At 34.6% G+C, this 17290-nt stretch overlaps 1 protein-coding gene across 1 annotated transcript in view; it reads left to right on the top strand.

The window, feature by feature from the left end:
- The first annotated feature begins 8154 nt into the window (after positions 1–8154).
- The window catches only part of ptpn11b (protein tyrosine phosphatase non-receptor type 11b), a 40056-nt gene continuing 30920 nt past the window's right edge, over positions 8155–17290 (top strand). The window contains exon 1 of the mRNA XM_051096107.1: positions 8155–8305. Coding sequence (XP_050952064.1) covers positions 8292–8305 — 14 coding nt within the window. The 5' untranslated portion in view covers positions 8155–8291. The remainder of the gene's footprint in view (positions 8306–17290) is intronic.

Here is a 17290-nt window from a genome sequence, read left to right as displayed (position 1 = left end):
CAATTACATATATATAAATATACTATATGACCACTTGTTGCATGCATCTTTTTAAGTGTTGAGTTGATTTTGCCTTGGTTTTCTTGATCTTCATCATTCCATTCAGGGCAGAAATGTAGCTGACTACATGACATCTGATCATTCAAGTTGGGAGATATTGAAATTTTTATATATAGATATATATATCTGTCAATCTGGACTTTTTGTGTGTGCGTGTGTGTTGGAAAAAGCGGTTGTTGCAACAACTCAACATGGGGAGGCGCTGTAACACAGGAAGAGATGAGAGACTCAAAACACATCAGGTGGACAAAAACAGCATTGACATTCTTGGCATGTTCCGTCATCGAACAAAAAATATCATGTATTCACTGCATTTTTTTTCTATCGTATATCAAATGAAAATGTCGCTTTAAAATGCTGCCAGCACTTGCTATAAAAAAGGGATGATGTATGTAGACCCCTTGCATCCTATGACTGTGGCCCCCATAACAGCTGTTCATGTTCAACGGTAACCAGTGAAAATAGTAATGCATGGATTTGTCAAGTCAAAATGGTTTTTGTAACCTGTTCCAAGACAAATGCAATGCTGTGGTGCTGTTTCGGTGTAAGAAGTATGAGTTTGATACCAGATGCTTTGCAATATTCCACTACAAATATGCCTGTTCAGGGTGAAATATCACCATATCTTTTAATGATTATTTTTTGTAATTTTCTTTTTTTAACAAACCCTGGAACGTGCAAGATCATAGTCGTCATCATGTACAGCCCTGTGATTTTTCAAGTGTAAATGTGTTGCTGAGGTTTTGTTTTAGTATTATACACTGGAAGCGAGTCTACACGCGGCACATCCCGTCTAGGGTTTGATCAGCCGTGACGGGATGTCTAGTGTTCCAGACTGAGACCGGGAGCCCTTCGTTACTGCACGAGCTGTATGGACCATCCACACTTTTTTAGTACCATAGCGCCCTTACCTTCACTTCTCCAGCGGACTGGATTTTCGATCGCTTTTATATTAATGGGAGTTATTTTTTGACATCCTCCTCCAGTAGCTTTGCTCTTAAGGGACGAGGCTCATGGTGAGAAGCGCCATGGAAATCTGCTGTGTGAATGGAAACTGAGAAATGCCTTAAAATCATTCGCCACTCATGGGTGACAAAAGTTCATGTCCATATTGTTCTGTGCTCTCACCATAGCCAGTATATAAGCCTCATTCCCATCATGTAAATTAATTCATAAATGTTAATAATTATATTAATAATGCTTATGAGAATTTCCAGAAGGCCTCGATAATAGTGGTTCTGGACTCTACAAAAATACTATTTACTGTACAAATACTATTTTCAGTATCTTATTTATGTCTTAAAAGAATTCTCAGTCTGGCATTTGTAAACTACTGTTTTGATCGATTGATTGATTGAGCTAGATCTGATGGGCAGTGCACAGAATGAGAGGCATGACGTTACCATTACTAACTTTATTACTTGTGTCTTGTGTTCCAACCACCATAAAATAAAATGTAAAACAAACTGACCTGACTTTCTGTAACATTTACTCCTGATAATGTCTGTGAATAAATCCCTCCAGTTCCCAAATTGTCTAATCCAGAGTCTCCATAGTATTATATTATATTATATTATATTATATTACAGATCAAAAGTTTGGGATTGGCATGATTTTTTTGTTTATGAAAGAAGCCTTCTGCATACAATAATTTAATGTATTTAATAAAAATACAGTAAAAAAAAAATTATTGGTTTTAAAAAAGGCATCTAAAAATGCTGGGTTTAAAGCAAGTGAAATATGGACAAACCCAGTGACTGGATCTTACCTTAATATTTATAAATAACATATAGAATATGCCAAATATGGTATTAGTATTAGCTGTATTACCAAGAGATAAATTAATTTGTTTGATTAAATGCACAGCCTTTGTCAACAACATATGGGGTGTTTCTTAAGTGTTTCTAATTTTAAAAGTTTATGAGACTATTTATTTTGCAATCCTTACTATATAATGTTATGATATTGAAGTTCTGAAATAACACTAAGTAAGCATATTTGAAAGTCTGTGTTTGAGTTTGTCACACCGCATAAAAATGTATTTTTAACCACCCAATCAGTTTTGAATGATAAAAAATGGCAAGTAAATAAAACAAGGTATCAAAATAAAAAAAAAACAAGCATTCTCTGCTCTCAAACACTGAGGGCGTGTCCACGGCGCCGGTGTTGCCAAGTCTGTGGTTTTCCCGTGGAACTGGGATACTTTAAGACTATTGCCGCGGTTTGTTTTTCATGTCCGCGGGTTGAAGCGACCCCAATAACATCATATTTAGCCCCTGGAATGCGAATTTTACCAGAGGCCCACTGCTCTGCACATTTTGTATGTCTCCCTCATTTAACACACCTGATTCAGATCATCATCTCGTTAGGAGAAAGATCCATGAACTGAATTGAGTGTGTCAGAATCAGAAACATACAAAATGTGCAGAGCAGTGGGCCTCGAGCACTGGAGTTGAGAATCATTGCTTGAAGCGGCCTTGTGCAGACCGATCAGTGTATGACATCTACGTACTTTCTATTATCCACAAGTTTTCTACGCCCCGTAAGGCCTTGGGTCAAAAGTGGGAGCGTCTTCTGGTTCAAAGTAAACAAGCGGGAAGTGACACTTATCTATCAACAGTAGATAGTAGTGATGGGCAAATGAAGCCTTGTGAAGCACTTAAAGTTTCCTTTGACAGAAAGATTCAAAGCTTCGAGTAGCGTGATCTGGTGGTTAGTAAAAAAATAAATCAGTCAAAAGCCTATGAAAGAAGCTCCGATGGATTAAGCATTCACCACACATTCCACATTCCGACTCATGTTACGTGCACAAATAAAAGCCTAACAGCGTGTGTGTTTGCTTGTTAAATTTCTGTCTCTGATAAATTAGTTTACCCATTAAACTGTGCCATTAAATTCCAGTACGAATATTATGAATTCGTATATACGTCATATATGAATTGCATACGGCAAATATTTAATTGTCCCGAAATAATTTGTATTTTTCATATTATTTGAATGACTGGGTATTTAAAAATGTAATTAAATAAGTCCAAATTAAAATGTCCTCATAAAGTAAGATCTGGAGGTTCGAATATTCTGACAAACAAAGTGAACAAACTGACGAACTGTTGAAGACCTGCTGATTCCATAATAAGTGCAACTGCCTATTTCGTGCTGTCTAAATAGCTTAAAATACTTTAATATTTAATCTGACAAGGCTTAAAACACATGAGAATGATGAGCTATTGGGCGCAGCACCAATCATTCAGATAAAATAGGTGATTAACAGCAGTCAAGCTAATTGTATTCGCAGGTGAACATGAAATATGTTACATACAACTGGTGAACAAGTCAGTGTAAAACAAATATGTCTGAATGGTCTGACATAATAAAATGCGAAATCATGTAATATTGTATGAATCGTTGTTTGTTTACATCACGTTGCGCCTCGCATTATTAAAACAATGTTTGGGATGCCACAATCAAAACTCAGCATATAGACAGTTTGATATTGAATATTCATCCAAATTATGTTGGAAACCAAAATGTTATATTACTATACTGGCCATCAGAAAACATTTCAGCATTTTTCTCCATATAATGGACTGATATGGTGCCCTGAGTTTGAACTTCCGAAATGCAGTTTAAATGCGACTTCAAATTATCCCAAACTGAATTTGAGGGATAATATGAGATGGGAATTTTTCGACATACCCTGTCATGAACCAGAAAAAAACAGAGTCCAGGCAGAGTAAGACAAGACAAGCGTTTGACATTAAAAAGTATATAAAATAACCGATTGTTACACTAGATAAGACCCTTCTTTCTCGACTGGGATCATTTACAACCACATCTGGGATTGTTTGAAGCCGCATTTAAACTGCATTTTGGAAACTCGGGGCACCATATCAGTCCATTATATGGAGAAAAATGCTAAAATATTTTCCTCAAAAAACATTATTTCTTTAAGACTGAAGAAAGAAAGACATGAACATCTTGGATGACAAGGGGGTTGAGTACATTATCTGTAAATCTTTGTTCTGGAAGTGGACTTCTCCTTTAATCATGTTTGTTATATATTTTTTAATTAAAGTGGACATCATTGATAAATAATGTCAACTTAACTGACTGCTTTGTTTCCACTTTAACACAAGCTCCGATGCCTCGGTTCAAATGTCACATCACTAGTTGACAGTCAAGATTTAGCGATCCAAACTTGCTAACGATGTGGGAACACAACTGGTTGTCCCTGAGCTCCCATAAAGGTTTGCAGCTTTACAAAGTAAACAATGATCTGAAAAACACTTAGCCTCTTCGCAAAACAAAAAACAAAAAACAGGCTCTTCGCTAATTAGCACACACAATACCATTGGTATACTACTTCCACCTACTCACTAGAAGTTGTACCCATGTTCTTTTTTACAGTAGCACCTCCAGGAAACTGGTGGATAGCTCTCACTGTTCTTTGATGTCCTTCAACAATCAGTCTGTGCAACGCTGCTTCAAGTCAAATGCTCAGGCCGTGCTCAGTAACTCCATTGCATTATCGAGATATGATTTTAATCACGTCCTAAAAAATCCTGAACACAAAAATGGTGAAAGACTGTTTAACGCTCTAACTCCACAATTCAGTACTATATAGTTCACAGTTGTGTTTCAGAAATGCATTTCTAATATTTATAATTTGCTTAGAAACAATTCTCTGCCTTTACACAGACTTTATGGTGTGCTTACAGTAATGTCTTAATTTATAAGTGAATTATTCAGTTATGTAACTGTTATTCTCTTAAGGGGATATAAAATGTCATCAGACATGACAAGCTCAGAGTTGCCTGGAAACGTTAGAGAAACAGATCTTGTCAAAGAGCTCTGGCACTAGGGGTAAAATGGTTAATGGAAAAATCCATTGGATTTCTCTGCATAGGAGTAAGTATGAAATGATCCATGCTAGACGAGCAAAGGGTTTCTTCAGTACACATGCTCACAGCAGTGCAATAAAGAGGCTTTTACTGCATGTAACAAGGCTTCAGCTGTCTGGCTGCATCAGGGGATCTGTGGCTTCCATTGTTCCTCCTCATGGGGTTTTAGTTTGGACTGAAGAGTCCTCGGGCTGTAAGGTCAAGGGGCGTCTTGGAACAGAGCTTGTCAGCAGCACTGGCTCTTCCTTTAGCGAATGATTTCCCTAAAGGAAAATTCACACAAAAATGAAAATAGGTCCAAACAAAGTCAACTGCATAATCAACCGCTGTGTCTCATTTTGTTACTGAATGCATTAGGGTTTTGAATGAATCATTAAGCGAATGAGTCAATGACTCACTCATAAATACATTTTCTTGTTTTATTCCTGAACGATGCAGTGTTTTTGAATGAATCAGCTGTTACTGTTTTTAGTTTATGTACTTTTATTTAGTTTTTAGTTTCGTTATTTTAGTATTTGAATTACTTTTTTAGTGCTTCAGTCAGAGCTCATTTAGTAAAAATGAGGAAAAAAATAAGTTTGCTTTTATGTTATTTCTGTTAATGTTTATTTTATATTACAGTAATGAATGTTTTTAGTTCATTTGTAATAATTCTACCAAATTATAATTATGATAAAAGGTCAAAATAAGAAGTCATAATTTTGACATACTGAGTGATAATTATGAGAGTAAAAGTTAAAAATGACACAATATATCACTCACTTAAAAATGACTTTAAAAGTTGACATTGTGAGATGAAAATTCCTAATTATGACATAAAATGTATAATTAGTTTGACTTTTTATGTCATATCTTCCAAAATATATAATACATTGTGGATATTTTAGTGTTATTGATGTTTCCCAGTAGGCCTTTATGTGGGTGAAATGTAGAAAAACAGTTACACACTGTCCTCAAGTATAAAGTTACGGACATACTGTTTGCATTGGCTCTTACACTGCACAGGAAACACCTGACCAGACTCTCTGTCTAAAGAGAGAAATCCATAGATAAAGCGCTGCATTTCAGAAAATTGCATAACCACGTCACCCAAGCAGATTAATCTTCCTTAGGGCCAGTGACGTCATGGCAGCCATGGCATTGCTGCGGTGCCCACAGCTGCCACCATCAAATCACCCCAATGCAAATGGGGTCAGTCCCAAATGGAAACTGCTGAAATGAAAGCAGAGTCAAAATTCTTGTTGTGTATCTTCTATCCCCCAACAAAAATAGCAGCATTACAGCTAACAGAGTAATAATAAACATGCCTGGTAATGAAAGAAAGGTGATAATTACATGGAAGGAACTGCTAAAATAAGACTGGAGGAAGAGAAGTCAATGTATAGAGTTGTGTATGTACATCACTTCATTATGGACCTCAGAGGTGTTTTGGAGCTCTATATCTGACACCTCCAGCAGTGAAGAATTCAGCTGCCCATAGGTGCTAAAAACCTCTTAAACAAGATCACATTATAATATTTCATATGTAATCACATAAAATCAAACACATTCTTAGACATTCTAGTTTTCATTTATTTGTTTTTTTTGTTTGTTTGTTTTCATTAACAATAACTCTGACACTAAGTAATAATTATGATATACTGAATCATAATTATAAGATTAAAAAGTCAGAAGTATGACATACTAAGTACATGACTTTAAATTGTGAGATTAACTTTTTATATTATCTGAGACCATCATAACTCATAATTATGATTTACCAAAGCAGAATTTTCTTCTTATGTGGCAGAAATGGGCTTCCATAACATAATACATATTTTAGTGTTATTGTTTTGTATATAAGTTTTGTCAAGTGACATACAAATGTTGAGAAAAATGACTCATCAACATTTTATCATTTTACCTGGACTGTAATTTTGAATGCGTGTAGCTGCTAAATTTTAATTTTGTATTTTGTTAATGTTTAAGAGTGCCATTTGCCAGTGTTTAACTTAAAGCAACAAAACTCTAGTTTTGGTTGCAGTGTTTTAGTGTTTTTGAATGAATCAGCTGAGAAGTGGATTCAATAAATGTATAATGTATCTAAAATATATATATATATATATATATATATATATATATATATATGTGTGTGTGTGTGTGTGTACTTGTTTTTGCTACATTGTGGGGACCAAATGTCCCCACAAGGATAGTAAAACCTGAAATTTTTGACATTGTGGGGACCGGCCTGCGGTCCCCACAATGTTAAAAAATTATTAAAAATAGTAAATGATGTTTGTCTGAAAGTGTAACGATGTAAACATGTTTTCTGTGAGGGCTAGATTTAGGGTTAGGGTTGGGTTAGGGGATAGACAATATCGTTTGGTCAGTATAAAATCTATAGAAGTCTATGGAAAGTCCCCACAATTCACAAAAACAAACATGTGTGTGTGTGTGTGTGTGTATATATATATGAAGAGTTATTATGGAATTATGGAAGTCCATTTTCACCACACAAAAAAAAACAGATCTAAAAAAATATTAATCCATGTGCTAGCATCACTGATATACTATTAAAGAGTTTGTAAATATTTTGAATTTGATCATTTTCATATTTATGTTTGTTTTCATTTTATTGCAGATAAATGTTCAAATGTTTCAATATTCTTTTATTACGTCCATGTACTTTTATTACGTTTTAGTTTTTGTTATTTTAGTTAGTACCTCAGTTAGTACTTAATTCTTATGCTTTATTTAAACTAAACAAAATTATTTATATTTTATGTTATTTCGGTTATGTTTATTTTATATTACAGAACTGAAAATGGGGTTTTTGGAGTCAACATTTAGCCCTAGACCAAAATATACGATAGATAGATAGATAGATAGATAGATAGATAGATAGATACATAGATACATAGATACATAGATAGATGTTTGTTTGTGTGTATGATTTCACCCTTGTGTTATAATTGGTTGAACTAACGGTGTTACAGCCCAATCTGTCCCCGGTTTTCATACACTGAAAAGGTAGAGTACAGTGAATGGCTGTCAACTGGTGGCTGGTTTTAATCTTTAACTTACCCTGTCATATGGTCCCAGGAAATGTTACGAGCTTTATAATAACTGACTTGTTGGATAAAGTTTTTTCCAGTCTGTTTTGAGTGGTGTGTCCTCGCTGTCAGTGAGAGGCGGAGAGAGTGAGTGAGAGTCGGGCGCTGTGTGACGCCCCTCGTTCGCGTTCAGCTCTGCTGCAGTGACTCGGCGAAGCCAGGCAGGACCATTTTATTACACTATCCCCTTCAGCCCGCTCACACACACTTTTGACATCTGACAGCTCCCAGGACGGCCATGACGTCTCGAAGGTAAGCCGAAGGCTACATTAAAACTGCAAGAGCGGGTGCTGATGGTTACAGTTACTGTATGAATGAATCGAGCACGACACGCAGCTCAATGAGTCGGACTCGGTCTTTTACTCCAGGCTGCTGATCCTGTCTGGCCCATTATACTGTATAGATTCGCTCCGCTCAACGAATTTGGTACAATAGGCTGTTTAGGAATAGTTTTAGTCTTTCTGTCTTTCTTTTATTTCAGTAGCATGTAGACTGTATGTGTCGTTCTTGCTACCGGATGTTGAATATGTATAATCAGCGCAAAGTCACTCTAACAGTTTCTCTCTCTAATGCAGTATTTAAACTGTGCTTCATTAGTTTATTGCGGCGGTTTATTAGGAGATTTATGGTAATGACCTGCTACTGTATTTACTGTACGTCGTGTGCTAACACGATAAAACATTAAAGACAGAGATTTAAGATAGCAGATTTAAAAATAGAGAAATATGCACACAAGCGCTAATATACCTGTATATGTGGCTGCAAATAGTTTTACTTGACATGTTTTACACTTAACACTTTATCCAGGGTTATTTATTATTTATAGACAGATTTCACACTGTATGTTTGGAAGCTCCGGGTTAACGTCCTTATTTGCATATATGTGAGGTCAGTAAAATTGATTGGACAAATACAGCACGCAATCTGTTTTTTAACTCTTTGTGCAGAAATGCTGCTTTGTGGATTCTGGCTGTCTTAAATCTTCTTAAACACAACAAAGCAACTGTGTCTCTTCTTTGTCGTCGTTAATCGACATTGTATCTCAGATATGAAGTGTTCATGTGAACATAAAGTGAACATGAAAGTTTCAACTACTACAAAACGCTTGAATATAAGCCCTGAGGCATTTTATAATTAGGTGTATGTTGCTAAACAACTCTGGAGCAGGGTTTTAAATTTAGCCAGGGTTAAAACAGGTCTTTCTAAAAGACATTAATCCAGGGATAAATGTGGTGTGATGCTGCTTTGTTGGCCCTATGATTTGTATTTCATTCTGAGTGTCGTATCTGCATAAACAGAGATCTAGAGATTGACTAGGTTAATGCACCTACACAAAGAGCTGAAGCACACATCAGTTATTGTGAGAGTTTGCACAGGTGGCCTTGGGTAAATATCCTACAGCGCTCAGTGTTGCTTTATGCTTGCACTATCCATGCACTAACCGTTAACACAACACGTTTCAGGATTCGGTTCTGGTTATGGCTTCACGAGCAGCTTTCATTTGTCAGAGTAATAGTCTGTGAGCCTTTGGCCTTTACTCTGCCTTTACATCATCTGTTATATAAATAGTTCTGCTGCCAACAATTACCATTCACTATTATTAGCATCATTAGATTATCATTACTGATGTCCTTCTCATCTCATTAAAGGAACAGTTCACCCAAACATGTAAACTGCCTTCCTTTTCCTTCCAGACTTGTGTGACTATTTCTTCTGTTGAGATGCTAGAAACCTCACTTTCACTGCATCTTTTTCCACAGAGTGAAAGTGAATGTTGACTAAGACCATCATTTCCTTTTGTGTTCCACTGAAGAAAGAAAGTAGAGGTTTAGAAAAACATGAGGATGAGTAAATGATAACATGTCCCTTTAAATGGTATGAAAAGTGACCTCACTTATCAGTACATAGTGGAGAATAATCTGTCCAATATGCAAAAGTGACAGGGATCTGTACTGTGCATTTTTCAGATTTGTAGTTATCTGTGCTATGCAAACAGGAAACTGAAGAATTATTTCAATACAGGATTTACATATATTATGCTCACAAATGTTTTATTGTTCACAGGAGGTTTTGCATAGAGGAGGCTAACAAAGTTACTTAGCTTAATGTTCATGCATATTTAACACATTGCCGTAAAGAACATTTAAACTGCTCGTAGTTCTGGGAAGGCCAAAAGAGATTTATTTTTATTATCTTCATGTAATGTGGAATATTTTTCTTGGTCACTTAGCCCACCTGTTACATTTCTCTTTTCGCATTATTGTTATTTCTTACTCTCTAGATCATGAAGCATCTTTTGTGTGCATGTGAGTAAGCGTGTACAGGAAAGAGGAAAAAGGAAGAGATGGCTCATTGCGTGGTTATTTTTGTGGGGTCATAAAAATATTGGGTCATGAATATTTTGGTTGCACGAAAATAGCCGCCTGATGTCAAAATTTCCACAAAAGTTCTTTCTTTTTTTCTTTCTTATGTCAGTAAAATGTTTTTGAAAGAACTTTCTTATGTTTACCCATGGCAAAATACTGTAAAAACAGTAGAATTGTGAAATAGTATTACAAAAAACTGATTTCTATTCAAATATTTTACAACGTAATTTATTTCTGTGATGGCCAAGCTGAATTTTCAGTTACTTCAGTCTTTAGTGCCACATGATCTTTCAGAAATCATTCTGATATGTTGATCTGCTGCTCAAAAAACATTCAGTCAATGTTGAAAACAGTTGTGTTGCTTAATATATTTGTTGAAACTGTAATACATTTTACCATTATTTTTTGATGATAGAAATTTATTTGAACAGCATTTATTTGAAATAGAAAATGCATTGATTTAATGCATCCTTGTTATATGCTGTACACTTATTAACTTATTAATTTCTTTTAAACAAAACAGCACAGTATGTCGGGTTTTGGGGTCAGTATGTCTAAGAGTTTGACTTGTGTGTCTGAGGGACAGGGGGACAGGACTGAAATTCGCAGACAGGAAAACTTCCTTCAGTGTGGTTAAATGAGATAGTCTGTCCGAAATTTCAGTCATCCATTTGTAATCGTACCGCCCTCAAAGCACCAGGATCATCATAGTTTACATTTCCTTGTGCTTTTGACATTTATGTTAAAATGTAAATGAAAAGTATTATTTTGTGGGTATTTCACATCATGGATGGGCTGATGATTAGTGTATCATTATTTATCGTTTTATAAATCCCTTAAACTCAGTCCAGCAGACTCACAGCATGACCCTAAACCCGCAGTATTTATTATTAAAGGAATTATTACACATCAGATTAAATTAAGTGTATTACATAGATTAATGTCTTCATAATCATGTTATAGATTATAGAGACAAAGTACTGAAGTACTGTCTATGGATGATGTTTATTTCACTGTTCATATCATAAATCACCACTTTTTTTATTTTACTCCTGGACTCCCTCTTTAGGATGCAAAGCCAGGTCTTGATCCCATTCCAAGAGGCTATTTCTATTGGAAGGGTTGTTATCAGCTGTCGAGAATTTGAATATGATCGTTGTCGTTAGATTTTGTTTCACGTGTCCTTGGGCTGTCTAACCCAGGGCAAGTTCAAAAATGGCAACATATTTCTCCCTCAGTAAGGGGAGAGAGAGGCTGCTACTGCGTCTAGCCTTGAATATGCCATTCTAGTTATGTGTGTCAATTGATTTGACCTTACATGTATGTGCTTGGGGACATTTGTTAATCAATTAAGTCACACTTTCAGATTCGCTGCTGTAATGTCCCATAGCTATAACTGGGTGTAACATATATATATATATATATATATATGTGTGTGTGTGTGTGTGTGTGTGTGTGTGTATCTATATATAGTTATATATTTAAATATATCTATATATGTGTATCTATATATATGTGATATATATATATATATATATATTCGCTACCAAAGCGTCACATATATATAGATACACATATATAGATATATTTATTTCTATCAAAATTAGCAGTGTGTGCCCGTGGTTTCACGCGCTGAGATGAGGAAACTCCTCCCTGTTTATATTTGAAAAAGCAACACTTGCAGAGCATCTTCCATTCTAATGAAATGCAATGATAAGCCTTTCTAAACCTGTTGTCCAACAAAAGAGAACATTATAACTTACTTTTACTTCACACCATCAGTCAGGTGCTTGAAATAACTTCCTTTTGTGATCTGATGTGGTTTCTTATCATAGAATGAGGCAGACAATATATTCTATGCTGTATGTCGATTAGCAATGGCTTACAAATATACTTAACCCGAGATGGCTTGAAGAACAAAGATAAACCATATATTATTGCAGACAAGTGTTTATTGTCCTTACATTTCATCATTCAAAATGTTTAACATTATATCTTGTTTTTATTCAGTTACAGCAATAGCGATAGCTTTATCCATATTAGAGAATCTGGAACGGAATGGATTTTCTGCTCGAGGGTAGGGTTGGGTATCGTTTGGGGTTTTTTCGGTACCGGTGCCAAATCGATACTTTTAAAACAGTACCGGTGCCAAAACGGTGCCTGAACTGATACTTTTAAAAAAGCCACAAAGTGGTGGATGACACAAGAATATATTTTTATTGGACAAAAAAAGTTCTTTAAATTGAACAATGTATTAAAGTAAAAAAAAAAAAAAAAGAAGTAGTACTATACATTATTAAGTCAATGCAAAACGCAACAACAATAAAACCTAAGCCACCTAACCGAACTACAATAATTTAACAGCTTAAAATTTCAGCAATTCTTTTGCAGAAATATGACTATATGTGATGAGATCTGGGAAAACCCAGATGTGAACCGAAATGAGGCACCGAAGTTCGCGTTCTGATTCGGCCCGATACATATGGTACCGGTCACATGGGTACCGGTGCCGTATTGGCACCGGGTTTCGGTACCCAACCCTACTCGAGGGTGCCCTCTGGCATCCAGTATGAATGAAAACCATCCTATTTTGCGTAAAAATCTGAAAAAATAATACCTCTCTCAAAAGAAATATTAAGCAGACATATAATAATCCACGCTTTTTCCAGTGTACAGAGGTTTACAGGTGAATTTTGTTGTTAATTGTATGCAAAAAAAAAAAAAAAAAACATACACACATGTTGCAAGCTATCAGAACCGAACCAAACCAAAAACCGTGGTTAAAAACCAAGGTACATATTGAACCGTGGACTAACTGTTTTGTTGCATCCCTAATATATATATATATATATATATATATATATGTGTGTGTGTGTGTGTGTTTATTTAAATATATCTATATATATGGGATGTTATGGCAGCGAATATTAATGTGTGTGTGTGTGTGTGTGTATTTAAATATATCTATATAAATATGTGGGGCATTATCAGGCATGAATATATATTTGTGTGTGTGTGTGTATGTATATATAGATATATGGGATATTATGGTAGTGAATATATATATGCATTTATCTGATCCAAAGTACAGCAAAAACAGTAACATTTGGAAATATTTTTACCATTTAAAATAAGGTAAAGTTTTCTATTTGAATATATTTTAAAATGTAATTTATTACATTTTGAATTTTCACCATCATTACTCCAGTCACATGATCCTTCAGAAATCATTCTAATATTATTATTATGTTGAAAACAGTAGATTTTTTTTCCCAGTTTTTTTTCAATATTACTGCTGATTATTGCTGTATTTTGGAACAAATAAATTCAGGCTTGGTGAGCAGAAGAGAATTATTTAAAAAAACATTAAAAATCTTACTGTTCAAAAACTTTTGACTAGTAGTGTATATATAAAAATTATAGTACAATTTCTGTTATAATTTTAATTTTTCCATTTTATTTAAACTTTTATTTTATATTTATACATTTATTATTATTATTATTTTGAATACAGCTGAGTAGAATTTCTTCAGGTTTCTTTGATGAATAGAAAGTTCTGAAGAACAGCATTTATTTGAAATAGAAATCTAGAAAACACTTCAGAGTAGGGACCACTTAAATTCCTAATTTGCTGCTTATTAATAGTTAGTAAGGTAGTTGTTAAGTTTAGGTATTGGGTAGGATTAGGGATGTAGAATTAGGTCATGTAGAATAAGGCATTAATATGTGCTTAATTAGTATTTATAAATGGCTAATATTCTAGTAGTATGCATGCCACTAGTTAAGAAACCGTAAAATAAAGTGTTACCGAAATCTTTTGTAACATTATATATATGCATTAAATGTATTAAATTGATCAAAAGTGACAGTAAAGACATTTATAATGTAACAAATGATTCGTATTTAAAAAGCGAATCCTGAAAAAAATTCCATAATTAAATAAATTCAAGCTACTGAACAGATGAAGTAAAATGAGACAAACTACAGGAGCATGTGTGTTTGAACTGACTCACCATGTCACCGCTAGACTGACATGTGGCAGCATAATAAGCTTTTCTAAAAATATCAGTAACGGTACCGAAATCCAGTCACAGGGACCCGTCTGCCCCCAATATAGACGCGAGAGGGTCTTTGAAGCTGAGTTGGGGGTACTATGTATATCGCTTTTTGTCACCGAGCCTGCCGCTTTAAATAGCCAACTGTGTTGAACTTGAGACATTATGTAAGAGGGAAGAGGCAGCTCACTGTGTGCACGTGGGCCTGTGTGTTTCCCCCTGTCAGAACACTGCTGCAGCACTTTCCGCCCGATATCGCTCGCTCTCATGTTGTCTCTCTCTTTCTGGCCCTCACTGTACAACCCGTTTGTGCCCCCGAGTTATCATAACCAAGAGAGTCTCTGGTGTCACTCAAAAGTATGTGCCAATATGGATGTGACAAGTGACAAAAGAGGATTGTGTGGGCATTCCTGTTTGAGATATTTTGAATCTCATTTGCAGGTTGGCTTAATTGTTTCTAAAACTGTTATATTATTTTACTATACGTCGTCTGTTGTGTTTGTTCATCTTTCTTGATTTTTTTTTTTTTTTTTTTTTTTTTTTGCCAGAGTTCATTGCTATTTATATCAGGCTGCAAGCTGGACAATGGCTGTTAATTATTAAACCAGGGAAGAAAGTCATGCATTTATTTTATCGAAGAGGAAGCTAAAAGAACAGAAGCGCTCTTCCTTTGCATTCATTAATCTGACCATTATAACACTAATGGCCTCAGATTACATTTATTGTGTCCTTATGAGATTTTATAAGGTTTAAAGGGAAGTTACAGGGCAATATAACTTCCGTGATAAAGCATTAAGAGAAGTGATAAGACTTAAAGCTGAGGTGAGGTATTTGTACATTGGTGGTTTTTGAGCATCCTGGTGTAACAACATCAGCTCAAAGAGTGGTGCGTATGTGGAGCGTCTGAACTGTCTGTTTGTCCAACCAATGGCAGATGGCAGGGAAATCTGTCAATATTATTTTTTGTAATTATGAAATGACACACTTCAAAATCGTAATATTTTAGAGTCCTGATATGTGATCCTGTACCACAAAACCAGTCTTAAGTAGCATGGGTGTATTTGTAGCAATAGTCAAAAATACATTGCATGCGTCAAATTTTTCAATTTTTCCTTTATGCCAAAAATCATTAGGATATTAAGCAAAGATCATGTTCCATGAAGATATTTTGTAAATTTCCTACAAAATATATCAAAACTTACTTTTTGATTAGTAATATGCATTGCTAAAAACTTCATTTGGACAACTTTAATGGTGATTTTCTCAATATTTTGATTCTTTTTTGCACCCCTAGATTCCAGATATTCAAATCCTATATTGTCCTATCATAACAAACCATACATCAATAGAAAACCTATTTATTCAGCTTTCATAGGTTGTATAAATCTCATTTTCAAAAAATTGACTGGTCCTGTGGTCCAGGGTCAAATATTATGTTCGTCTCCATTCTGGGGAAATCCGGGTGTTTTCCTGGTGCTCAGGTCTGTCCTAATTCTCTGTCCCATAATGTCTCATGCCAAAGTTCCTCTGTAATTAAAAAAAAAGCTTTGTAAGCCTAAACAGTACATTTTATTCGCATGTATGCTCTGTCTCTTCTAAAATCAATTACTTCATTACTTGGCAAGCATTTTTCACTTATGCAACATACAGTAGCAGAGCATACTGTTTGCGTAAGCTGGCAAGTGCATGCTAGAAGCGCTTGAGCACAGGCACAAACCATCCTTTAAACTTCCACATATGCTTAAAAAGTCAGTTACTGTTGATTTATGGTAGCTTTATCTCATAATAAAAAGAAAAAAAGACATTATCTTTGTTTTGTTCAACAGTAAAAATATTGAACCCTACTTTAAACAATATAACTTTACTTGAGAAGATGCTTGAATTAAATTTATTTTTATTAGGGAATTGCTAAATATATGCTAGATGTATGCTTACAAAAAGACCATGCATTTTACTAGCTGCTACTTATTATTATTAGTACTCATAAAGCCAACGCTATCTCACGACCAATTTGTACGTATTTTACAAGGTGGCAATTTGTACAACCTCATTCGTATGAATTTGTACGATTTCAGTGATGGGTAGGTTTAGGGGCAGGGTTAGGTGCAGGTCATTTGTACAAATTCATACGTATTATGGAACTTGTAAAATACGTACATTTTTGCTAAAATCGTATGAATTTATACGAGTGAGGTCGTACGAATTAGCCACCTTGTAAAATATGTACAAATTCTGCATGACTGTATTCTACATCCCTAATCCTACCCAATACCTAAACTTAACATCTATTTTATTAAACAGTTATTCATAGTTTATTATGGCAAAGTTCATAGTTAATTTAATTAAGAAACTGATGCTTTTATTCAAAATTTAACATATTTAATCGTTCAAAAATGTCAATTTAGACATTTAACATGTTACAAAATATTTCTGTTTTAAATAAATCCTGTTCTTTAAACTTTCTTGACTTTCTTAAAGGAATCTTGAGGTAATAATAATAATAAATGTTTCAGGATTTTTAAGACTGGAGTAATTTCTGAAAAAAGTTTCCTAAAAAATTAAAATAAAAAAAACTTAAAATATATTGTTTATAGGGCTGCATGATTATGACAAAAATCATAATTTAGGATTATTCCCTTGAATTTGTAATTGCGATTATTAATTACCATTATCAGAATTTACATTGAATGATGTTTTGAATAGCTTTATACCATTGTTTGAAGCAACTGCTTGCCACATTGTTGTAAGATTTTTTTGTTTTTCTTAGAAACTGATGTTTTTATTCAAAATTTAACATTTAATTGGTCAAAAATGTC

The sequence above is a fragment of the Labeo rohita genome, chromosome 23 (genome assembly GCF_022985175.1).
Source record: "Labeo rohita strain BAU-BD-2019 chromosome 23, IGBB_LRoh.1.0, whole genome shotgun sequence".
Classification (NCBI taxonomy): domain Eukaryota; kingdom Metazoa; phylum Chordata; class Actinopteri; order Cypriniformes; family Cyprinidae; genus Labeo; species Labeo rohita.
Note: the sequence above shows the minus strand (reverse complement) of the source record. Positions and strands in the feature narration are given on the sequence as shown.